Source organism: Orycteropus afer, unplaced genomic scaffold (genome assembly GCF_000298275.1).
Source record: "Orycteropus afer afer isolate SDZICR_OR568_19922 unplaced genomic scaffold, OryAfe1.0 scaffold00052, whole genome shotgun sequence".
Lineage (NCBI taxonomy): Eukaryota > Metazoa > Chordata > Mammalia > Tubulidentata > Orycteropodidae > Orycteropus > Orycteropus afer.
In genome coordinates, this window is record NW_006921639.1 from 6656930 (window position 1) to 6682533 (window position 25604).

At 48.5% G+C, this 25604-nt stretch overlaps 2 protein-coding genes across 2 annotated transcripts; one reads left to right on the forward strand and one right to left on the reverse strand.

Annotated features, from left to right (window-relative positions):
* Positions 1 to 878: 878 nt before the first annotated feature.
* On the reverse strand, positions 879 to 24500 carry RASSF4 (Ras association domain family member 4). The gene is made up of 10 exons (XM_007938633.1): positions 24439 to 24500; positions 23503 to 23578; positions 11577 to 11719; positions 10104 to 10198; positions 9419 to 9576; positions 3673 to 3774; positions 3334 to 3385; positions 2987 to 3108; positions 2067 to 2164; positions 879 to 939 (listed from the first exon to the last, which is right to left on the reverse strand). Exons 1-10 carry the CDS (start codon positions 24498 to 24500, stop codon positions 879 to 881), a joined length of 969 nt encoding a protein of 322 aa, XP_007936824.1.
* On the forward strand, positions 14961 to 15554 carry DEPP1 (DEPP1 autophagy regulator). The gene has a single exon (XM_007938679.1). It carries the CDS (start codon positions 14961 to 14963, stop codon positions 15552 to 15554), a length of 594 nt encoding a protein of 197 aa, XP_007936870.1.
* Positions 24501 to 25604: the final 1104 nt, after the last annotated feature.

A 25604-nucleotide genomic window follows, 5' to 3' on the forward strand; every position in this document is an offset into this window, starting at 1 on the left:
AGGCAGCAGAGATGGGATAAGGACTGCCATGCAGGGTTTATGCCAGGCAGACCCTAGAGAGTGCTTGTTCACATGGAGGCAGCATCTTCTCAATACCAAGCTGACTACCTACTCAAGAGGATCAAATGGACAAGTTTCTTATTCTTTAAAAGAATTCCTCCAGGTCTCACTAGTAAAGCTAAGGCCAGTGCTTCAGAGAAGATGAATGTTGGTGGTCTTATTCATGGTCTGGACTCTGCCAGAGCTGCTGGGCTGGATTAGGCTCCTGGGATGACATCTGAGGCTAGGAAGCTAGGGATGCCATGGGTAAGTGGTGCTGGGGAACAAAGCCTACACGTGATGGCTGCCCCTGCTTTTCTGAGCAGGAGAGTTCCTGGGTGGCAGCATGACATGATGGGCAGATTGGGATCCCATGCTCTGTGTAAACGATGGGGTTAGGGGATGTGGCCCTTCACAGCCTCTGGATCAGGCATTAGAAAGCTGATGAAGCTCAACCCACAGGCTCAGTCAGGCTCTGCTCTCCTAAGCAGAAGTGTTGGGTAAACAGGACTGTCCACAGCCATTCAGCCACATAATGTGGCAAGTGCCACAGGTTCAGGCCCCAACTCTACCTGGTCTGCCTCACATGCAGATACCACCTGGCTAGTTCCTGGTTCCTCAGGCCTGGTCTTGGCCCTGTGCATGCTCACCTGGGCACTGAAGGCCAGGGGTGGGGGACTCAGAACTTCAGCTCTGGACAGGTAGGAGGCATGGGCACTGGGTTCTTCAGGCAAGGTCCTCCATCAATGTGATTAGTCAGCACCATATGGCAGGGCCCAGGGCTGGGACTCAGTGTGAACTGGCATTTGGGGACTGTGGGAGAGTCAGGCTCTGGTCAGCTACTTGGCCTCCACCAGCTGCTCCAGACGCTGCAGCATTGTCAGACGCAAGGCTTGGAATCTGGTGGAGACATAACCAAAAGGACCCACTGACCTGGGGAGGTTGAGGGTGGCAGCAGATGCTTGGCTTCAGGAGACTTACCACTCCTGACCAACAGACTGCAGCTACCATCCCTCCCCAGGCAAAGAGAAATGATCAGATGTATCTGTAGAGATCTTTCTGAGCTTCAGAGTAGAATATTGCTGTTTTCACACAAACTCTACAAGTGGATAAGAGCACCCTGGAGCAGATAGGGAAGGAGAGAAGTCAGGGAGCTGTACTCCAGTTGGCTCAGAAATAGCTTGTGTGGCACATTTCCTCATCTTGGGCCTCAGTTTCCCCATTGTACACTCAAACAATGGCCCAGATGATTCCCTAGGGCCCTTCTGTCTCCAGCTCTACAGTGGCACTGCTGACTGAACAGGTGGACCTGTTCCTTCTGACTGGGGTCTTTGTTGGCCCTTGGGGTCAGGCCGACTGCAGAGACCTGGATGGGGGATACGGCTTTCTGAGCATCATTCAGCCAGAAGCCAGACTTGGAAGCAGGCCTCCATCTTTGTTCTCTTATCTTCGCACCTCTATCTTTGTTCTTTTTAGCTGGATTGACTCAAGCATTGGCTGAATGCCCTTCATGCTTCCCCTTGTGATCAGAGGGAGAGACAGATCATTAGGAAGTACAACCTGCCTAACTTCACACAGCTGACCTCAACACAGCTTCCTCAGGACCACTCCACTGGTCCTCGTACATGAAGACATCATCTGGTATACATAATCTGCCACTGGGTTGGCTCAAACTCCCCACAAGTACAGATGGCCCTAGACTAGGCTGAATTTGCACTGAGCAGGCCTTCTCTGGAGCCGGCCCTCCAACCTATAGGACCCGGCACCCACCCACGCTCCTGGCTCTCTGATTTCCCAGCCATGTTTTCAGCAGCATGTGTCCCATGCTAGTGAGGATGTTGGTTCTAGACAGGTAGTCTGGGATGTTCCCTGCCATTCTGGTGGCTATCTCCCCAGCCTCATATTATTACTGAGCAGAAGGCCAGGATTTGAAGGGAAACCTCCCAGCCCTGGCCCTGGGTCCCTGCTGCCTGCAGGCTGGCCCCTGGTGTTCAGGTGCCATAACTGGCTTTTTACGTGCTGCTTACTTCATGGTCAGTTTGATTATTTCTCTTTCTTCCTCTTCTTTTAATTTCTCAACAAAACTGTCCAGCACCGGCATTTCAAACTTAATGTACTGAGCGACCTAGAAAATCCAAGAACATTTTAATGTGTTTTAAAGGACGCATTTTCTTTTCCTTATGGCTTCCGTGAGGGTCAGTTCAGCAGACGCCTGTGTCCAGGGAAGCAGCTGCCCCCTTCCCACTTACACAGCTGCTCAATCATGTGCTAAGACGGGAGATAGGCGCTCATTATCATCTGAAAAGCAACTCTCAGCCCTAGGAGGAGATATTAAGTGAATACTAGGAAAAGCATTCAATAGTAAAATAGAGTCACACAGGGTGTTGGAGGTAGAGCGGGTAGGCATGTCATTGCTTCTAACAATGGTATGGAACTGTCCCCGTCCTGAGAGATGCAGGGCTACCAGGGCTCTCAGCCTACAGAAGAAACTCCCTCCCTGGTGTCCAATTCCTATAGGCCTTTCCTGAGCAGAGGAGTCCAGAAATTTGTTCATAGTCTGGCCAAGACTCAGGCTGTTGGTAAGACTCAGGCACCTCTTACTCTACTTAGTATAGGCCTAGTTAAAGGGACCTGGTGTGGGTCATGAGCATAGTAACAATAAAACACACTCCAATGAAGGCTTTACTTGCCTGAGGAGAAAGGACTGGGCCATGGTCCCTTTAGCGGGGTTCTAGGACCCTTCTACCCTAAGCCAGATGATAAGGCTGGTAGCTGCCAGGGTGGCAGGAAGTGGGAGGACCTAGGCCATCACTGTGCTGGGCTGCTGTCAGTCACGATAGCACTAGGGCCCTTGGTGGTGGTCACCCTCAGAACCATCAGGAGTCCCCCACACTGCCATACAGCCTGTCCCTTGGGAATGGAACCCTGAGCCCCGGCCCTCACTCACATCATAGGGGACTTCCTCGCCCAAGTCTGTTTCCATCAGGAAGAGCTTGGCAATCTTCTCACACGGCCCATGAAGGATTCTGGAAATCAGGGGGTACTCACAATCTTTTAACTTTGTCCTCTCTGGAAAAAGAGATAGTTTCCAAAATTCACAGGACATAAAAACTGCCTCCGTTTGAAGCATGACAGTAACTGGATGGAACACTGAGCTTGGGGAATCTTCTCCAGACCTCACTGATATTGCTGCCTTGAGACACCATCTCATCAGCAAAAGCCTAGCTCCAAGACAAGCCAAGCTGGCCAAGTGGACAGACATTTTCTGATCCAGAAACATAGCCAGACACTTACCCCCAGACTCATGCACGATGTAGAGTGCAAATTCCCCAGGGCTATTTTCCACCTGCACAAGCAGTGACAGAGTCAGACCACAGAGACAGAGATATCCCTTCCTATACCATACCCCCCACAGACAACCCCATGGACCCTCCCTCTCTGCTTAAAATCCCAGAGATCCCCCCTCAGCTGAGGAAACTTTCATAGACCCTCTCCCTAGGAGCTACAAGCAGCTTTCTCAGCCTTTGCCAGTACTCTTCCCTGCCTCCTCCCTTTCTCCCTACCCTTCACCCTGCCAGACAATATGACAAACTACCAGCAACCGGGAGAAGGCTACTCTACAGTTAGACTTACTCTGAACTTGTTGAGCAGCAGGGTAAGCACTTGCAAGGTTGTCATGGTGCTGTTGACCCTCACGTTGGTCACGGAGCCAAAGGCAGGAGTAAACACGGAGGTCTATACCGGGGGGGGGGTGCAGTTCAGAGTGGGCCCAAAGGGCACCTGGGTTAAGATCATGCAGGGGTCTAGGCCCACTGTCTGGCAGGACTGTGCTAAGCAGACCCCAATGTCAGAGGACCTTTTCTCCAGGCTCTGGGAACAGTCACGCCTGTCCATTCAGACAGATCTAGGGGCACCTGGGGAAGCAGTACTACTTTATGACAACATCCTATAAACAAGATGCCTATATGTATAAGGACCAACTTTCCAGATTACAGGGAGCTCTGGTGGTATAGTGGTTAAGGCATTTGACTTAGCTCAGTGGTTCAAATCCACCAGCAACTCTGCAGAAGAAAGACGAGGCAGTCTGCTTCCATAAAGATTTACAGCCTTAGAAACCCTATCAGGCAGTTTGACTCTGCCCTATAGGGTCACTATGAGCTGGAATTGACTCAGTGGCAGTGGGTTGGTTTGTATTTTCTGTATTATAAGAACTAATGCCAAGGAAGCAATTCACAAAGGGTGGTGGTGGCAACCAGTCCCTCCTTCGCCCTATCAATTAAATCACCAAGTATCTATTGATTCTCAGGCTGAGAATTCTCACACTTGTCCTCTCTTCTGAGTGCAGGTCCTTGATTCACACTGCACCAACCTCCTGACTTGTCGCCTTCCAGTCTGTTCTCTACATCGCTGCCAGGACACCCTTCTAATAGCCTGGCGCTCTCAGTGTGCTTTGCTCCTGCTGCTCAGGTCCCGCCTCAGACCTCCTGAATTAGAATCTGCATTTTGAGAATGCCGGGTGGTGCTATCTGTACAGTACACTTTGACAAGCTTTAAAATGCAGTTCTTGTTAAAAAGACCCTATGGTGTACCCTGACATATCTGACAACCTCCATGGCTCCTCTCATGGTTATGCACACACAGGTTAAGCACCCTGTTTCCCAGCCTCTTGGCTTCTTAGCAGTTTTGGGGCATATTATATTCTTACAGACATCTTGTCTGTGCCTCTGAGGTATCATATATGAAATCAACCAGCAACATGAGTTGTATGGTAAACCTGCCAAACATTTTACATGCAATCTTAGATTTAACGCTCACAACAGCCCAATGGAGTATCTGTAATCATTCCCCACTGAGGCAGAGCTGTGACTCACACAGCTCATCAATATGGAGAGCCTATGCTTTAACCCTCAGGCTGGTGCCTCCCAGGGAATACTATTCCTGTCTGAAATGGTCTCCCTTCTCTGCAGATGTACTCCTCCCTGTTTTCAAAACTCAAATTCAAATTCAGTGCTCCTCCTTTATGATCTTGGCTCTGCTTCCTTGAGGAGGGAAAGAGGCTTCTCAGTATCTCTAGTGGGTCAGTTACTGGTTACCAATGGCTGTCAAATCAATTCTAGCTCATGGCAACCTAACGTGTGTCAGAGCTCAACAGTGTTCCAGAGGACTTTCAATGGCTGAGTTTTTGGAAGATGATTGCCAGGCCTTTCTTCTGAGGTGCCTCTGGATGGACTCAATCCTCCAGCACCTGAGCACGTTAACCATTTGTATCACCCAGTGACTCCTAATTGAGTCAGAGGCACAGCCATAAGCAAACCCCAAACTGCCTCTCCCCATAGTCGAGATATAGAATGAACTCTGGTAGCATAGTGGCTAAGACACTTGCCTGCTAACCAGACGGCTGGTGGTTCAAACCCACCAGCCACTCCTCAGAAGGAAGGTTGGGCAATCCTACTTCCATAGTGATACTGCCTCGGAAACCCAAGGAGGGGTCGCTATGAGTCAGGGGCCGACTCGACAGCACATAACAACAACAACAACAACAACATACAGAAAGCAAGTCAAAATTAGCTTTTGGGTCCCAAGAAATACAGAATAAACAGAAGAGCTAAGCTGTTCCAAGGAGAAATGAATTTTTAAAAAAAAGACATTGTTAGTATTTCTTCTGCATGGAGCCTTTTCTCAAGATGACATCAACCAAGTCTGAACAAAGGTCTCCTCGCTGAACTCCCACTTCTAATAACAATGGTTTCTCTCCACTAGAACACACTGAGTCCAACAGGCCAATGTAATGCAGTGGGAACAGGTACAAAGTTTTACCCAGTCCGGAAATAAAACCAACAATAGTGTGAATCAGAATAGTTTTGGAAAATGACTGAAGTAATACTGCACAGTTGCAAGGAAAAAAAAAAACCCAGAAAGAAGTGACCAACAACTACCTCATGAAGCCAATTCTTGGAATTTTAATATTTTAAATTTTTTTCTTATGACTCAAGTTAACTTTTCACTTTAATTCCTAAGGACACTGATTCTGTATGAATGTAAGCAAGGTAAGAAAGAGGGACTCTGCATATGGTTTTTCTTAGGGAGCCCCTTGCTCACCTCAAATATATGAATTAATCCTCCAAAATGCTTAAGATACTAATTCATGTCCTGGAAGGACCACGTTCTGCAGGTGAATCTGTCACCACAGGGTAAAGCCATCCCACCTGGACTCCAGGCAGAAGGCCAGGGATCAAGCTAGCTGAGCAGCACTTCTTTCTTAGGGTAGTTCAAATGTAAGTAAAGGGCTGTGATGAGGGGTCTGGCTGTTCATTTCCAAGATTATCATGGGCTGCAGACACCTTTGTGTTCCTATGACATTTGCAGTTACTGAAATAAGATTTCCTGTGTAGATCTACCTCTCATGGGTGAATGAGATGTGAACAGACTGAAGATAACTTCCATCACTGTACCCGAGCAAAGGCTCCCTCTTTTGGGGGGGACTTAGAATTTGCCCAAGCCTGTTCAAATGTTCTTATGTTCTTTTTAAAGCTTTGGATAACTCATTAAAACAGCATATCAACGTTTATTCAAATACTAATGACTGATGCTTACTTAACACTTTACAGACTAAATCCCCTCTTGGCATAAGATTTAAAGAATAATCAAGTTATATTCTGTGTCTGTGGGAGTCCTTGGGTGGTGCAAATCTGAAGGTTGGAAATTCAACTCCATCCAGAGGAGGCTTGGAAGAAAGGCCTGGCAAACTGCTTCCAAAAGGTCACAGCCATGAAAACCCTAAGAATGCAGTTCTGGCAAGTAGCAACTGGGATCTTAAAAGCTTGCAAGCAGTCATCTAGATGCAATGATGAGTAGCTCCTCATCCAGAGCAAAGAAGAATGAAGAAAACCAGAGATGCATGGAAACAATTAGTCCAAGCAACTCGTACACTGTGTGATCCTCAGCCTATACAACTATGAGACCAGAAGAACTAGATGGTACCCAGCTATCACTGTCAACCACTCAGAGGGGGATCTATGTAGGAGGTCCTGGATAGAGAGGGAGAACAATGTGGAACAAAACTCAAAATCATTACAAAAACAAAGGGACCAGGTTTGCTGGTCTGATAGAGCCTGGTGGAACCCCTGAGACTATGGCCCCCAGCTGCCCTTCAGGTCTGGAACTGAATCCACTCCTGTGGCTTCCAGCGAAACAAAAGATAGGCATATGAGCTGAACATTTACATTAGATAGATACACACTCCTTGGAGAGATCAATCATGGGAGAATAGAAGGGCTGTGTATGCACAGGGAGACAGCTCAGGAGGCAGGAGTGCATGGGAGGGAAGGACACAGGGAAGATGTAAATATGGGGGGGAAGTGGGAGGGGAAGGAACTGTTGTATTGTGGGAAATCACAGTCAATGTTATGAAACAAAGTGTATGTGAGCTGCTGTACAGAAAGTGAATTTGCTCTGTAAACTTTCACCCAAATCATAGTAATTTTTTTTTTTTTTTAAAGAATGCAGTTCTGTGCTGACACAGTTGGGGTTGCCATGAGTTGTCTACCCCTCAGCAACTGCCTTTATTCTGTGTCCTTAGGCTAATCTAAGGAGCTCTGGTGGTGCAGTGCCACCATTTGACTATTAACGCAAAGGTGGTGGTTCAAATCTACTAGCTGCCCTGCAGAAGGAAGATGGGGCGATCTATTTTTGTAAAGATTTACTGCCTTGGAAACCCAATGGGGGTCACTATGAGTTGGAATTGACTCAATGGCAATGAGTTTTTCTTTTTTTTTTTTTGGTTTAGGCTAATCTAAACCATTCTTAATCTCTACTTAATTTAGGTCCCTGCTGTGCCTTCACTCTCTCAGAGAACTACTTTCAAATACTCTTGAATTTTTCTAGACTCTACCCAAAGTAACTGACCTTCCTTCATTAACATTTACAACTAGCCTGGCAGAGTGTGGAGGGAGGTCCTATGACTGCAGTAGGGCCCCTTTTCTATTCCAAAGTCCAAGGTGTCCCAAGAGTGACTTGAGTAGCCCCTGGCGGGCCTCATCTAATCAACCTGCTCAGGCAGAGCAGCTGAAACCTCTCCTTTCCCATGCCTCTCCCTTTTGTGAGTCATCAGCCATCAAACAGAGCAGCTGCTTAAACTAGGAACCTTTGCTTTTGTATCCTGGAGTGACAGGATATAGCCTGTTACAGAACACCCTATTCAGCCCCTCCTGCCCTCATGGCCCCTTGAACCATTTATAGTAACAATACCCTTCTCTCTTATAGTTGTAATCTGGGGAAGGAGGCCTCTTCCTGAGGTCAATGTCTTCCCTAACAAAGGCACAGTGCTGGGAATCTGTGCAGTCTAAGTTCCCTGAGCACAGAAACATGTGCCCTTGTGCACACTTCAGCCAGTGAGAGCAATAGCATGACATTCCCAGCCAGGTGAACATGGGGAGAAACCTCATGAGGAAACTGGTCCAAGTAAAAATAAATTTGGTGTCACTGTCTGCCTCAGTTACCCACTGTTTATCTGCCAAGAATCCATATAACTTTTGAGAATGGATTGACAGTGTGTATTAAAAAAAACCGAACAAACAAACAAACTCAATGCCGTCAAGTCGATTCCGACTCTTAGCAACCCCTCCTTGGTTCCGAGGTGGTATCTCTATGCAAGTAGATTGCCCAATCTCCTTTTCGAGAAGTGGTGGTGGGTTTGAACAGCCAGCCTTCTGGTTAGCAGTCAAATGCCTTAGGCACTATGCCACTAGAGCTCCTGACAGTGAGTACAGAGGGGAAAAAACTAGGCTATAAGGTCATGAGCTGGAGTCTTACAGTGGTGTGACTTTGGTAACATATTTACGCTCCTGAATCTGTTCCTTCATTAGAACATTGGGTCATCATGAGGTTAGGAGTTTGGAAGTGACGTAGTTGTTTGCTGCCACTGAGTTTGCTTCTGACTCATAGTGACCCCATGCACAAGGGGACTGAACTGTTGCAATCCATAGAGTTTTCACTGACTGATTTTTGGAACTGATTTTTGGAAGTAGATCACCAGGCCTTTCTTCCTAGTCCATCTAAGTCTGGAAACATCACTGAAACTTGTTCAGCAATATAGCAACATGCAAGCCTCCACTGAACAGATAGGCAGTGGCTGTGTATGAGGTTCATTGACTGGGAAATAAACTTGGGTCTCTTGCATGGAAGGCAAGATACTCTACCACTGATGAACCACCACTGTTCTCTTCATCATGAAGTCAAAACTAATGATAACAGGATCCACAGTATGGCTGAACGGTTGCACCTGTGCTAAAGGTTGGCTCTCTATGATCTCAGCCTCAGTGACTCACCCCAAATGCAAGGTAGCAAAGGGCCAGGAGGAAAGGGCAGGCTGGGGCATCACCTTGTGGTTGTAAAAATGCCCATTGATGGAGAAGCGATGTCGCCGGACCCTCTGGGCTTCACTCGGTGTGCGGCCCTTGGGCCTCCTCTGAATCATACAACTGGCATCACTCCTGGTCCGCAGTAGCTGTGGGACCTCTGTGTCCTCTTTCAGGGGCTCTGCTGTGAGAAACAAAGGATGGGGTCAAGGCCTGCTGACACCTGGCCACTCTGATGCCTCTTCACTCCCAGAGTGCAGCATAGCTATTGAAATATAACCATTTATACACTAGTCACCTCTGCCAGGCTCAGCCTTCTTTTCTATAAAAGAAGGTCACAATCATGACCTTGCAGTGCTGTTGTGAGCAATGAGTGAGAATGCATGTAAAGCATCTTGTTTGAGCAGGTATTTAATGACAGCTAGCTCTGGTGGCTAAGGCATTTGACTGCTAACCAGAAGGCTGGAAGTTCAAACCCACCAGCCACTCCTCGGAAGGAAGATCGGGCAATCTACATCCATAGTGACACCGCCTCAGAAACCCAAGGAAGGGTCGCTATGAGTCAGATCCAACTCGACGGCAGTGATTTTCCTTTTGGTACTGAAGACAGATGAAGTTGCTCTTTGCTCCTCTACAAAGCTGTCTTCAGAGAATCCCTCCCATCTGGCTGAGATGAGACAGGGCCTCCAGCAGCTTACAGGCCCTTACCTGGGCTTTGTCCAGAGCTCTCAGCCCTCTGCAAGGGCCCCATGCCTGGCTCCTCAGCAGGGCCCCTGCTGTTGTCCTGGGGAGGGGGCTCCTTTCTGAAAAGACACAAGGACATGCTCAGATTTCCTGCCAGCAGAGAAAAGTACCTCAGGTGAAAAAGAAGAGGCTGGCTCCTTTTGGAGGGCAGATGTGGGCTAGAAGCAGGGAGGGCAACCAAGGCTGAAGCTGGATTTTCATGCTAAGGACCCAATCTAAATATTAAAGGGAAGCAAGGACTTCCCCATGTATCTGGAGGAAGGAGAGTGAGTCTGGCCCAGATGGGCTGAATGGCCTGTGCTGAGCTCCATCACATGGACACGTGCAGTGCTCCATGCATTCCTGGGGAAGTGTCGGGCAGGGACCCTCTGGACAAGGTCCACTTCAAGCAAGCAACCTCTGGGCCTCTTGCTAGAGTAGCCAGTGTGTGGCAGGAGAAGGAAGGGGCATGGTGGAACACAGCTTGGTGAGGCTTGGGACAGTGTGTTACTGATGGGGAGAAAGAATTAGAAACAGCCAAGTTATGCTGAGGCCACTGAGGTTCCTGTGGACACACAGGGCGGAACCCGGGGCTGCTGCTCCAGATGCTAGTTGGGTCTGTCTGTGATGGCAGATGGGGAGGGCACCATGAGTTGCACTTGCAGCTTTCTAGGTGGTCTGGACTTTATGGTCTACATCTGCATTTCTTAAGATTTCTCTATGAGTGATCTACACATGGGGAGGTGTCAGGGCCATGTGATGCTGGGGCACCTACATGCTGAATCCTCTCCAAGCACCAAGTTTTTATTTCAGTATTTGAAGGGGAGAAATATTTGGAATATTTGCCTCCTGAAAGGATTTCTTGCATGCAGAAACAAGCAAGAACTCAGCATCTAATGTGGGCTCAGAAGCTTGTGTGGGTAGCCTCTCATAAGGGCCTGAGTGGGGGGTTGAGAGAAGGATTTCAGGATGGCCACACAGCCCCCCTCCCTTTTTAGGAATGGGAAAGAAGCTGAAAATTCACTAAATAACAATGCAGAGAGAGAACTATTTCATCTTGATCAAAATATTCTTCTGATATCAAAATAAAACATTACAGGGTACTAAGAAGCTAAATTTATGTGAATTTTTAAGAAGACAGGAGATACCAAGAAATTTTTGGCTTGCAGAGGGTGTTTGAACTGCCAGTAATACAGTTCTCTCTCTTTGAAGACAAGGTGGTTTGGTGCATTTTTGAGAGACACAACTGGAGGTGATGGGAGATTAGAATGTTCAGGGAAGAAAGTGAGGAGACCTGGGTGTAATCTAGAATGATCACTCTGGGGTAAGGATGCATGTTGATTGGGTATGACTTGAGAAATTGGTGTTGAGGCCGAGGACACATTCCAAACTGTAGACTCATGTCCGACATTTGTCACCAGGACTACCTGGCCCAGTCTGTCCAAATTCAGCACTCACTGGTCACATCTGGGCTGCCCGGCTGTCCACACAGTGTGGGAGAGGTGCAGTCGCTCCCTGTCATCCTGCATCTGGAGCCGGATGGGCCGCCTCAGCCCCCAGGAGATATTGAGGAGTCCCTCGATGATCAGAGCCCCTTCTTCCTGTGGGGTGCACACAAGGTCAGCTTCTTCCTTTGAGCAGTAGACCTCAAGGGCCACTTCCCACCCTCTCTCTGCCCCCTTAGGGCTAAGCCTCTTATCTACTTTGTGCCCTGGACATTCAGGTCCCCAGCTACACATACATCCCCAGGTTCAGGTTCACTGCATGGGCCTCTACATGCTCTGTAGCATGGGCCACAAGTCCCCAGGAGGAAACCTGAGGCGTGTACTTCCACAGCTTGGCTTGGCACAGCTTGGGGACAACATTGGGGAGTCTGGTCCCCACAGGAACCCAGTACTGTCTGGGAGGCACGTCCACACCACTGAAGAGGAAACATGCTCCAGGATGTGCAGGGGCAGCTCCCTGACCAGCAGATGGCCTGGCTTGGGGGTCCTTGACCACTAAGTTCTATTGGAAGTGTGCCAAGGGTGCCGGGTTTGGTGACCACCAGGGTAGAATTGGTTTCAGTCTGACCCTCTCCCCCAATACTCTTCCTGTTGGTGATTCTGACCCCTTATAGTGGCTCAAACCTCTCCTAGGCCCCTAAGTTGGCTTCTTTCCTGAGAGTCATTCTTGTTGACATCTTAGCCACATGCTCTACCAGTATACCCTAAGAACATCCAGAGCTGTCATCATCATCTTTGTCCCCAACCAGCCTCAGTTTCTTAGGTTTGTAAATGGCACTGCTATGACCCCTGTCATCAAAACTTAGAGTCCTAATTGGTCCCCTCCACCTGATGCCCTCTGGTGCAGGCTGTGCTCACGCACATCTCTTCATTCCGGCTGTTTCTTGAACCTCATGTAGGCTCCCATCTACCGTGCCTACCTCCAGGGTCTCTGTCCCAGCTCCTCACCCGTGAGCCTGACCAGGCTATTTCCTCTGCACTCTCAGAGCCTCCTGCCAGGTACCTCCCACCCTTTTCCTCTCCCTACAGCCTTGTTCCTCCTGGCTCTGGTTTCGGCTCTGAATTCCTCATTTCCTTTCATACTAGTCTCTTGGCAATTCATTTCAAACATCATCTCCCATTGCTATCTAGAACAATCTTTGGGATACACAAATTCACACTTTTTCTCCTCACTGGCACTGGAAGCCCTATGGGAAGTTATGGGAAACTTCTATCCTTGGCAGCACTCACAGTGGTGTCTCGGGCAGTGATGACGTGATGTTTAATCACATCTAAAATCATGTTTAATAGTCTAAAGCACTCTGTTAATCCACAGAGAAAATTGTTCTAATCTGTCCAAGGTTATTAAAAATACACACAATGTTCTGATACAACCTTGTTCATTTGCTTCAAAGAAAAAAAAAAAGAGCTATTTCTGATAACTACTGATATTGACACAGGCAGCAAATAAATAACCATTAGGTATTTTAAGCCTCTCCCCTCTAAAAGAAAGGCGAGCATTGATCTCTTAAGAGGTAGGAACCAAAACCATGGAAATAACAAGAAAACCTAAAGTGGGGTTCATTTGTTCATTTCCTGCCTTGGCTTCAGGTGCTTCTGCCACATGTCAGCATGTCCCTGGGAAGAGCTTCTACCCCTCGTCAGAACACTTTGGCCTGTGGGAAACCCAGAGTCCATGATGAGGACCAGTTCTCCCTGGCCTGTCCCATATGGTCTGGGCACACAGGTCTCTTGCTGCCCCTCAAGCACATCCAGCACACCCTTGTTATGTTCTGTCCCCTCCACCTGGACCACATACTTCTAGCCCTAGATTTTCACTTGGTCCCCTGCCTGCTCAGATCTCTGCTTCAATGTCCCCTCTCTGGAGGACACCTGATTGTCCACTCTCTCCCCATCCCCTGCTTGACTCTTCTCTGTGGTTTTTGTTGGTACTTGCGCACAGTGACTCCATTCATGCTGTGTATGTGCCCTGTACACACCAGTTGCAAAAGAATACTTGTTAGGTATCCGCTGAATAAGGGGACAGCTAAAGCTTTAAAGCAGAACTTGGTTAAGGGTCAAGAACAGTTTCTGGCAAGCTGTCCTGGTCCCAGTCCTTAGAGCCTTGAACCTGGCATTGGCTGCCTCCAGGGTGGGGGCCCGCATCACAGGATCCCATCATAGTCACCAAGGATGAATCCAACTGCATAGGCTGAGGGTTGAGGGCTCTGTGGGACCAGTAAGCCAGGACACAGGGTTGTGCCACTAGGGAATGGGAAATATTTATAAACAGTGGTAGTGACACAGCCCAGTGGTGGCTAGGGAGCTTGCCGGCCCCTCCCCAGGCCACAGCATAAACAATCCCAGGTCTCTCACAGCTGCGGACACATGTGCTAGGCTGCAGCTGGGCCAGGGCCCACCCCCAGGCTGTTTTTCTCAGATCCTTCCAGAGTGGCTATTTTTAGCTCTCTTGACAGTAATTGATGTCTGGCTGGAAGGTATAAAAGGAGCTGGTAGGGTGTGAGGCTTGTCAGACATCCTGGTTCATCTGGACACGTAGTTCTCGCCTTCCTTGTCCTGCCAACTTGACGCTGGACCCAAGCCTTCAGCCCAGAGTGTTTTGGGGCTATCCTCTGACTTCCTGCTGCCCCTGGCCCCCTCCGCTACAGGTAAGAGTGCAATTGCCCTCTGGTTCGAGATAAGACAAAAAGGCTCTTCTTTATCTTGGGAGGCACTTCTCAGCCTGGGACCCAAGCAGCCTGACTGCATGTTAGGGACCAGTGATGCCACTGAGCTCAGTGACAGCAACAACATCTGTGGAGTGCCTGGCAGTTGTAGTTTGTGGAGGAATTTCTCAGGGGGCTGCATTTCATGTGTTTCTCACAACAACTCTGTGAGGCAGGTGTTTATTGCTCTGTTTTATAGATGAGTAACCAGGCTTAGAGGTGTTTTGCCAAAGGTCATAAGGTAAATAGGTGGCAGATCCTGGATCTAAACCCAGGTTTTCTCTGACCCAAGTCCGTTAGGCTGGGCTCTCTTATTTGAGCACATCTTAAATGACAGTAATAATAAAGTCTTCAGCCTATGGGTTTTTTATGTCAGCAGGAAGACAGAGCCCAGGAGTCCATATCCAGCTCAGGTTTGGTCATGCACCTGTTCCCAGTCCTCGGAGTTTAGGTCGCCCTCACACTGCAGCCTGTCTGCCTTGCCTATCCCAAGTGGATGTGGGCTCGGGTGGGTAGTCTCACATGAGGGCCTGAGGTGGAGGATAAGAGAAGGGTGTCAGGATGGCCACGCAGCCCCTTATCACCATTCCTCTTTGACCCACAGGCTATTCATCTGCCCCTAGACAATTGCAATGCGATCTCGGCTTCTGATCTCTGTTGGTCTCCTGCCCACAATTCGGGAATCCTCAGAGGAGATATTGTCCAGGGGGCCTGTGCAGGAACCCCCACCCTCCCCCAGTCTGGATGACTACGTGAGATCCATCTGTCAACTGGCACAGCCCACTTCTGTACTGGATGAGGCCCCAGCTTGGGGAAGACCCAGAAGATGGCACCGATCAGCCCAAGCTTGGAGGAAGGGCTGCCCTACCATGTCTTCAGAGGAAATCACCACCTGCTTCAGCAGCCAGTGGCCCCAACTGCCTGGGGCCAGCACTGCTGACCCCCTGGATTGGCTCTTTGGGGGGTCCCAGGAAAAGCAGCCAAGTAGGAGGGACCTGCTGAGAAGGACTGGCCCCTCTGCTGACCCATGTGGTCCGCACAGACAGATGGACATGGGCAAGCCCAGAAGCGGCCCCAGAATTAGGTTCTGTGATATCAGGGCACCTGGGCACTCTTTGGTGGAACCATCACAGCATGGGCACCAGGCAGCTGGGCCCAACCCCAGCCACAATGGCACTGCCCTCAGAACTCTCCATTCGCACCTCCCAGTGATTCATGAACTCTGACCCTCCCAATAAAGTCTTCTTCTGTAAAAAGCATGCCTGCTACATGTCATTGGCTGCCTTCCCAAGTGTGCTTGTTCTCCCTGTGCTCCCACTCCCTGGTGCACACTGTTCCTGGCAGGCCTCTGGTTGTAGGGGCTGCCTGCTTTGATAATTCAGAGCCAGACCCCTGTGCTGAGATGAGAAGGAGGGGGCAGCCCCATTGTCCATGAGTGTTGCCACTGAACCCACTTGCCCTGCCACCTATTGACAGATCACCCTGAGCAACTGATTTAGTTCCTCAGTTTCCTTATGAGTAAAATTGGGACAATTCACAGTACCTTCCTCCCCAATGTTCTGATGAGTGAATAGGATTGTGTGCGTGCACACACACACACGTGAGATGTGCGTGATGAGCCCGTGCACAAGATGTTGGTTGTGATCATGTCATAGGCAGGATATGGGGTGGAAGACAAGGTCTCTGCACACCAGAGGGCACAGAACGGGGCCTGGGGTACTACCAGCTCAGCCCCACCCTCACAGTCAGTGTTCCATGAGGCCCAAGAGAAACGCATGGAGTCAGCTTGGCTGCTGGTGAGCTCCAGAGTGAGCTGCTCTCTTGTTCAAGAACAGTCCCTCAGTGCCAAGTGAGTCTGAGACTGGCGTGGGAAGGCAGAATTCTGTACCAGCTCAGCCCACAGGGCAGCCCACAGCCAAGCTCTGCTTCAGAACTTCATCTGTATCAAGGGCTGTCCTTGACCTTTCCTCAAGGCGTCCTCCCAGGAGACCCTCTGCAAGGCCAGGCTCTCTACTGTGGGGTAGGGGTGGGGTACTGTTCAATAGTCTCTGCACATCAGGCAAGCCAGAGGCCTGCTCACTCCACGTGTCCTAGGTCCAGGCCAGATGCAGCCTTAGCAAGGGAACCTGAGGCCAAGTTAGCCTGGGCCAGCTCTGGGCCCCATGGCTGGGTGAGCCCTGGTTCCTGGAGCAGTCTGGGAAGCATGAGGGCAAGGGTGGGGGTGGGAATGTGGGAGAGGGAGGGTTCCTTTCCCTAGAGAGCCAGAATCAGCTTAGAGAACTAGAAGGAGTTAGGCCTTAGGACTCCTCATGTACCATGCTCTCTTAGTTTGGGCCAGAGCTGGCTGTTCCTGGTGAGAGAGGAAGGCCCAGAGCAGGGGATGCTCAGAGAATGGAGGAGGAATAAGATGGAGATGGGGGCCTGGAGCCAAGCTCTGCTTCAGAACTTCATCTCCTTCTCACTCTGTGTACCACCAATTCTTTTTTTTTTTTTTTTCTTTAAATTGTCTTAGACATTTAAAATGCTCACCTGTCTTCTTTTATGTGTTTTGTAGAAAGGCAGAATATAAATTACACCTTAAGGAGCTCTGGTGATGCAGTGGTTAAAGCATTTATCTGCTAACCAAAAGTTTGGCTGTTAGAACCCAGCAACCACTCCATGGGAGAAAGATGAGGCAGTCCGCTTCCATAAAGATTTATAGCCCTGGAAACCCTATGAAGCAGTTCTACTCTGTCCTATAGTATAGCAAAGAGTCAGAATCAACTTGATGGTAGTGGGTTTGGGGTTTAAATCACACATTAAAAAGAAAGCTTCAGACAAATCATTTACTGGGTTCCCTCATCTGTAAAGCAGGGGACACCATCCTGACCTTTATATCCTGCAGGCAGGGGAAGACTGGATGAGTGAACCTGGAGGTGTGATTATAAACTCAGTATACAAATATTCAGTGTCTGTCACAATCTACTGTGTCTTTTAGTCAGCTCAACCTGTATGTTTCACTTTTCCTGCAAATGCATTGAGGCAGTTATAGCCAGGGTCCTCCAGAGGTAATAGGGAGGGATGACCTGCTGAGTAGGTGACTGCATGAACCTGGTTTGGCCAGATACTGGGTTTGGTCAGTCTGGCCACAGTTCTTTTGAGAACAAGCAGCATGAAAGAAACCTGGAGTCACAAGGGGCTGACTGGCAACCAGGATAGTGTTAGACAATGCTCCCATGCTGTCACATCTGGGGTGGTCAGATGGAGTGCAGGAGAACACCCCTGTGCTCTAGGCTCCTTTGCTCATATCCCTGGAGGCAAAAGAAGTTAATGGGACCTTCAGAAAGTGCCCCAAAAGTAAATATTGTCCCAAGCTCCTGACAAAACTCTGCTGAGCAGCAGAATCCCTTCCCTTCCCACTAGCTCCTCCTGGTGAAGGCCCCTGTGGATATCACATTTGTCCTCTGCTCATCATTGGAGAATGAAAGGGGACAGGTGCTGCTCCCAGAGGAGCAGGCTGAGGCCCCTGTGGCTGGCTCCCAAGGTACAGCTGCCCAGAAGGCTGAGCCCGGAGGTCAACCATCCCTCATCCCTCATTCCCTTCAGACTCTAGGAAAGGGGGCAGAGAAACCTTCCCTGGGAAGGGAACCCTTACTTTCCACACTTCTGGGAGAGACATAAAGCTAGGTTGAAGCAAAGACTCCAGAAGGTGTCTGGGACTCAAGAGAGGGCTGAGTGCAGTGCCCACTATGGCCACCAGGGGAGGCCCTGAGCACACTGAGCCCTGAGATGCAGAGGGTGGGAGGCCCGCTGTCCTGGGGGCCAGCTCTCCACTTGCACACCCCCAACGAAGGTCCAGGGACTCTGTGAAATCCCACCGATTCTTGCTTACACTATGAGTTGAAAATGATGAATTTAATGATTAGTATTTTTGGGTGGTCAGTGTTTCCTTTGGGGTACCAACCAGTCTGGCTAAAATTCTTTGCTATTTTCAAAAGGTCTATCTTACTCCTAGTTGCACTTCATTGTAATACAGGGAAAATTATCCCCAAAGTAAGGTTTACAATACAAGAAGCTAAAGTCTCAGCCTGCCCAAAGCGGGAATCCCTCCCTCCAAAGCTTGGGAACTGGGGGAAAGTTGAAGGGAAACACTAGCCCCAGGGTGTGGCTCTGCCCCACCACCCCCTGACACACTTAGTCTCTCCAAGTTTTGTAGAAACTAGATGAGACAATGAAAGAGAAGGTGCCCCCAGCTGTACAGCTCAAGAATGCAGCTGAGAGAAGAGAGCGCTGGTCTCTCCAGGGTTCAGTTACAGGACACCCACGTGGTAAGTCAATGGCAGCCTGGAAGCAATTTAGCTTGGGGACTGCAATACCACTCCTGTCCCTGGACCTCTTCAGTACTACTCAGTCAAGACCTCTAAAGTTTAGGGCTTGAAATGCTATTGCTGTATTATAAATTATGTTGCTAGAACTGGAAGCCAAGCCAGTAACTTTCACTTACTGCCTTATTAACCTCAAACTAGTTATTTTGAGAGTTTCAATCTCTGTCTATAAAATGGCAAGAGCCATTCCTATACTGCAAGACTACTGCAAGCATTAAAATAAATAAGAATACAGGCCAAGTGCTGGTGCATGGCGGTACTAGAGTCAGGGGGTGGGGACTGTGAATTTCTCCTGCTTGCTGGGCTACTCTACCTGCAGCGAATGCCTCGTATTTCAGAGCTCTAACCAACCCTCGGAAGGAAGGTTGGGCAATCCTACTTCCGTAGTGATACTGCCTCGGAAACCCAAGGAGGGGTCGCTATGAGTCGGGTTTGACTCGACGGCACATAACAACAACAACAACCAACCCAAGCTAAGGAGGTCCCAGATCTGCAATCTGAGAAACTGCCAAGGCTCCCACACTGGGTAGTGGGTGGGTCACAGGGCCTCAGTGAGACCCTGAGGGTCATGATGGCCCTGAGAACCCAGAGTTCATATAGTTATCAGACTATGCACCTCTCAGGCCCAACCATATTTATAGTTGTGTCATCTCATGAAGATAGCTCACTTCCCCATGCTCACATCTCCTTGGCTGTTAAGACTTCAGAAGTTTCCTGAAAGATATTTTCTGTCTCTAAGGAGATTAAGTCAGATTCTCACATCTTCTTTAGGGTTAATAAAAATAAAAATCCCCAGCTTGTGAAGTGTTAACTTCCTATCACTGGAGCTGTCAGGAATACCTCTTCCCCACTGTGGAATCCCCACTTGTCCACTTTGAATGTCTTGACACAAGCAAACAGGGAGGGCATAGCCCAGGGGTTTCCCAAGCCCATGCCCCACATAGCTGTTTCTACAGAAGTGAACATTTTGAGGAATCTCAAGACCATGCTCTTAGATTAGTGGTTCTCAGACATGACCATCCATCAGAATCCTCTGGAGAACTTGACAAAAATTCAGATGGCTGCCTCGCCCATGGCGTTCTGATGCAGTAGGTTTGCCACGGAGTCCAAGAATCTATATTTCTAACAATTCCAGGTGATGCTGCTTACACAGGGGACACACTTTGAATCCCCCTGTTTTAGATCAATTGCTGAGTGGCCCCATGATGAAGACCAACAGCAGTCCAGGAAGAAGACCCTTCTTCCCTGCCCCATGCTCATCACCAAGATCTAAAGTGGGCATGGATTCCTACTGAGCAGACAGGTCAAGCACCTGTGGCCCTGTTTGCACACTGGAGTTCAGAACTCATCTCCATCTGCCCCAGGCCTGTACCTGCTGGTTAGTTATTCAACAGCTGTGCACAGGCACCCAGCACTGTGCCTGGCATGGGGAAACAGACCAGACATGACAAATCAAAGACAGCAGGCTGTGGTGTCGGAACTGGGCTCCACAGAGTTTTCAATGGCTGATTTTTCAGAAGCAGATCACCAGGCCTTTCTTCTGAGGCACCTCAAGGTGGACTCAAACTTTCAACCTTTTGGTTAGCAGCCAATATGTTAACTCTTGCACTACCCAGGGACTCTTCCTCAAGACTGAACTCTGAGAAACTTCTTCTTAGTGTCTAACTGGAGTCCCATGGGCTGTCGCTGGCCTGCAGAAAAGTGTTTTTTATTTTGTTTGTTTGTTTCTTGTTTTTTAACCCACATGGTGTTTTAAGAATTGGGAACTTTCACATAAAAATCCAGACACCTAGCTTCTTTTGAGAAGTTAGAAAGGCTCAGGCTTTACTTAGCCCATCTTACTGCATGGCAAGGATACATTTGATCCACGCTTAGCTGGGACCTATGTACTCCAAGCTCCACCACTCCCCAACACCCCTGTTCACCCTGCCTCTCTTCATGTTACCTACTTGACCCCTTAGTTTGTAGACTCCAGCTAGTCCAACACTTTAATAGTTGAGGGCATTGAGGACCAGGGTAGACAGGTGACAGGTGAGATTGTTCCAGGATACCTGGCTGGTGGGGAACAGAGTCCTGACCTTTTCCAGCATCCCATCTTCCAGCTGATGTCATCTCCACTCTATTGACAGGTATGATGGGGCCACTCCCAGGGACAGACTGAAGAGTTGTGGGCTGGAGTCCAGAGCTTGGCCCAAGAAAGAGATGCCAACTGTCTAAGCTGGCCACTTCAACACCTGAACAGGGCAAGCTGGGAGCCAATGAGTGTCCCACGAGGACACACCTGAAACGGGACTGTCAGAACCACTGTGAAGGGAGAGATGCTCCCATCCGAGGCTCTCAAATTCCATTTAAGCTGTGAAACGTAATTTCCCATAGGAAATTATTCATGGCTTCCTGCTCTGTCTGGACGAGGTGCGGCTGGAGAGGCCTCGGTGGGTCTTCATTGTCCCACTGCCCTAGCCAGTCTCAGAGCCTTCTTGAAACATCACAGTCATGCAGTACCTTTGACAACTACTGGCCTACATGGCCTGGGACAAAACCCCTTTGGGACTTACAATGCTCCAGAGGACACAGTTATAAAGCTGGAAGGGCCAGGACTTCAAGAGAGAGAGAGGCTTATGCACTCCAGCTCTGTCACTTCTAGCATGTAACTTAGGGAGATGTGTTTAAATTCTCTGGGTTTCCAGACAAAATTGTCAGTGTTTGTGATAGCCATTGGTGCTCTTCACAAATCCTTTTCATATCTACTTTCCTTTTGGGCACATGGGGGATTGTGCTTCTCTATCCTCTTTGAAGTTGGGCATTGGAAAATGCTATCTCACTGTCACATCTGGATTAAGAGCTGGTATATGCCATTATAGGTCCAATATAGGAGCAGTTTGTGCTCAAGTACTAACCTAAACGTAGGTGGTTTTAACCCACCCAGCAGCACCACAGAAGAAAGGCCTGGTAATCTGCTTTCATTAAAATTACAACCAAGAAAATATTATGGAACAGATCTACTCTAACACACATGAGGTCACCATGAGTCTGAACTGACTCAATGGCAATGGGTTTTGTATATGTCATAACCACATTTCCTTTTCACTGCTGTGGTATGTCCACTTGGGTGGGTGCCTGAGTAACAAGGATGAACTGATCTGCCAGCCTATGTTGGATGTATAACCTGAGTGAGAAGCAATTGTGATGTTGAGTGACTGAGACTTGGTAGTTATTTGTTACTGAAGGGAGGCCAAGTTCATCCTGACTGATACAGTGTTGGGAAGGTATAATGAGATGAAGCGGCCATAAATATGGTGCACATGGTAAGAAGTATGGTGTCTGTCATGGCAGGGCCCTCCATGTGTTGGGTCCTCATCCCAGGGCCTGGTTTTGCTGGACTAAGTCATCTAGACTATGGACATGGCCTCTGAGAGTCCTGCCATATATACATATATATATGTACAGCAGAGACTAACGAAGGGAAGCCCTATGCTGCTGCTAGATTCCTATGAAACAGCACATGGCTCTGGAAGGTGGGAGGGAGCAAGGATTTTTGGTCACAGTGATACCCAAGGGGGCTGATAGGCCCTGCTAGATTATGTGAAAGCAACTGTAAGGGACTTTTACAGACTGACCATCCCACATTGTGGTGTAGTAAATTACTTAGTGTGGGTTTTCTACCCATAAGTCTCTGTAAACTCTGAGGTGGGATTTGCCATGAGCAACTGAGGAGCTCCTGATTGCTAAAGTTGTCCACCTGGGGTATTTCTGTTGAGAGTGGCACAAAACAATGTTCTGGGAGGTTCCTGTTCTCTCTCAGGTGCTTAGAATTCTGATGTTATGATTAGTTGGTTTGGCCACACTGCTGGGCTCAAACGGAGGCCTCCTAGAGGTAGAACACTCTCTCTGACTGCTGGCTGAGGACGGATGCGTTCCTGAAAGATATGTGCTTCTGGGAAAGAGACGCAAGACACATGCATTGCTGAGAGAGACACCGAGGGCACGCACTTCTGGGAGAGAGACTGTGAGACTGTTGGCTGAGAGACAGCAGGCTGTGAGAGAGACTGAGCATTTTTCCTGAACTTGAATTGTAGCCTGGTGCTTCCCTAATAAACCCCATAATCTGTGAGTTCTGTGTGGCCACTGCAGCGAATCATTGAACCCAGGAGAGAGGTGGTGGGTGCTTTGGGAGGAACGGTTAGAGAAAGGGCTAGAGGGAGGCAGCATGTCTGGCCTTGCACGAATAGGCCTTGGGTTATTGATGATGACTCTGTCTTCCTGTTGTGCAGTTAGAGGTCAGAAGATGTGGCCTCTTTGCCCTTTTTTGCACACATCCACTGGGTCTCTTTTGTGTACCTTTTCTCCCTTTGAAGGCTTTCCTCTGATTTTTATTCATATTGACCAGCAAAGGAATCCTTCCTTCATTCCTCTATTGCCCTGTGATCTTGAGTAAACCACAGCCCTTTGCTGAGTTCCTTATTTCTGGGCTTCAAACTCTGATGTACCTGTAATTCACCTGGTTAAACGTCTTCCATAGAGGGAGAAGGCCCACAAGGTGATTTCTACTTGCTCTGAAATCACACAGGCAGCCTCTAGTCCTTAGTATCACTTACTGGGACTCCAAGGGAAGTGTCCTGGTCACTAGTAACCTGGTCCCTGTCTCTGGAGGTGAATGACTAGGATGATCATATAAGTTATTCTCTAAAATTCTGAAAATGAAGAGGGTGGTATAAATAATTACCTGGAGACAATAGGTGTAAACCAGGACTGTCTTTAACAAACCAGAATAAACAGTGACTTTATAGATAAAGGATAGAAATGGACCTACCTCTCTGTGTCTCAGCTGGAAGCTTCTCCCCTCATGGTAGCAGTTATAGGTTTTTAGCAGGCTTAAGAGCTCTGACCTAGAAAAAGATAGATACCAGATACTCTCAGGGCATGGTCAGGGCCCTGGACAAGCCATTTTGCCTTATTGGCCTCAGTTTCCTCATAGCACCCATCATGGTGCATCATAGCACCCATCTTGCCAGACATACATAATCAGACTATGCCATTATCAAACTTCAGCCTTCCAGAGGATTTCATGGGGCTAAGCACAGAAGGAACTGAAACTCACATGATGAGCTCCATTCCTATAAATCTGGGCATTTCCACACTTTCGATAATACAGATCACCATTCAGTGACAATATACTTGATCTCTGAGTCATCTCCTAAGAATAAACCCCTTGGGTCTGGATTACTGGGTCAAGGGGTGCAAGCATTTTGAAGACTTTTCTTTCATTCCCATATCACTTCCTATAAGGGCAGATGTGGCTGCTGTGGTGGGGCACCATGAGGGGTGCTGCCGTTTTCCTCATCATGACTTTCCAGAGGGTACAGTCCAGGGAGGAAGTGACAGCAGTGAGGATGTATGATCCCATAGGATGTCAGCAGGCCACCCCACCCAAATGATGGCTCCCAGAACAAAGGGAGAGCCATAGCTTGTGTCTAGGTGAATGTTTGTCCCTCTGAAAAGATATGTTGAAGTTCCAAAACCTGCATCTGTGAATGTGACCTTGTTTGGAAATAGGGTCTTTGGGATATGATCAGTTAGGAGTCGGATGGGGCCTAACCCAATATAAGTGATGTCCTCATAAAAGAGGAGAGGAGATAACAGAATTAGACAGGAGAACAGCCATGTGGTGATGAAGGCAGCTGCAAGCCAAAGAGTGACAAGGATGCTGAGAGCCACCAGAAGCCCCTCCCTGCACACAAAGGCTTACTTGAGAATGGACTTGCTGTCGCTGATAGGCACGTGAGAAATAGGTGGAAGATCTTCCTTCATCTTCTTCTCTTCTTGTTTGTAGACTTGAAAATTACCTGCCAGGAAGGTACACAGACAGTAAGCCAGGAGGTGAAAACCAGCCCCTCAGTCCCCAGATTCCTGATGTGGAGGCCACAGGGAAAGTACAGTCAACTGGCTCAGGCCACACTCCACTATTTGGCAGCCAAGTGCCACTTGAGGAGCCGGGTCCAAATTGTCAAGCCAAGGGAACCACCTGTCCTTCCAACCTCTACCCCAAATTCTCCATAATTCCCAGGAATTTCAGTTTGCTAAGCAGATGAGAGCCCATACTTGCATCCCTCCTGCCAGAACAACCTGAACAATGGTTTCGACCTCAGCATTATTCCACCAGTCCTGCCAACCCACCCAACTTCACTTGGCTCCTACACCCCAGTATGTCCCATGAGTGGTGCCAGCAAAGCCTCTGGAGCGAGCACACTGGGCTATCTTTCTGTGATGGGCTCATCAGCACCAAATGCCTACTAGTGTTGATACTCATGTTGAGTATAATTTATGAATTTATATCCAGTCCTTACAACAACAGTATGACTAGTAGCAGTTGGTCCCTTGATTCTTGCCCCTAAACCCTTTCTTTACACTGTACAAGTGCACAAGTGATTTGAAGTATACAAGTGTACAAGCGATTTGAAGTCCCCAACTCCAGCCTTCATTTCCTCATGTATACAATGGGTAATCATTATTCTACAGGACTGTTAGTGAATTCACAAATCATACTGTCTCTATCTCTTCCCATTCACTACCTTGAAAGGTTTGAGGAACTTCTCAACAAGGGTAAATCCTGTTGGCATGGTCTGAACAGGTTCCTGCTTCTCCCTCTCAACATAACTCTGGTGGAACACTCTCTTCTACCCAGGCCTTCTGTATGCTGGGGAGTGAGCTAAAGTGTCACTCACACATGCACACACACACATGAAAATGAACATTACACACAAAAATACCCAAACACACATGCAAACACATGCACTCATAAAGACATGCCCACACACCATGGGACATGCACACATATACAAATGCATGCACACACACACAAAGCACACATGCACACACATTCTCTAGTTCTGACCCTACATGTAACTTCCATCT

Bases quoted from the DNA above. Each gene is read 5' to 3' on its own strand.
- DEPP1 (XM_007938679.1), top strand. From the start codon at position 14,961: ATGCGATCTCGGCTTCTGATCTCTGTTGGTCTCCTGCCCACAATTCGG.
- RASSF4 (XM_007938633.1), bottom strand. From the start codon at position 24,500: ATGAAGGAAGATCTTCCACCTATTTCTCACGTGCCTATCAGCGACAGC. The intron at 10,199-11,576 runs GTGAGTGCTGAA...GTGTCTTTTCAG, and splicing joins GGGCAGCCCAGATGTGACCA to AAAGGAGCCCCCTCCCCAGG. The intron at 3,109-3,333 runs GTAAGTGTCTGG...CTCTTTTTCCAG, and splicing joins CATCGTGCATGAGTCTGGGG to AGAGGACAAAGTTAAAAGAT.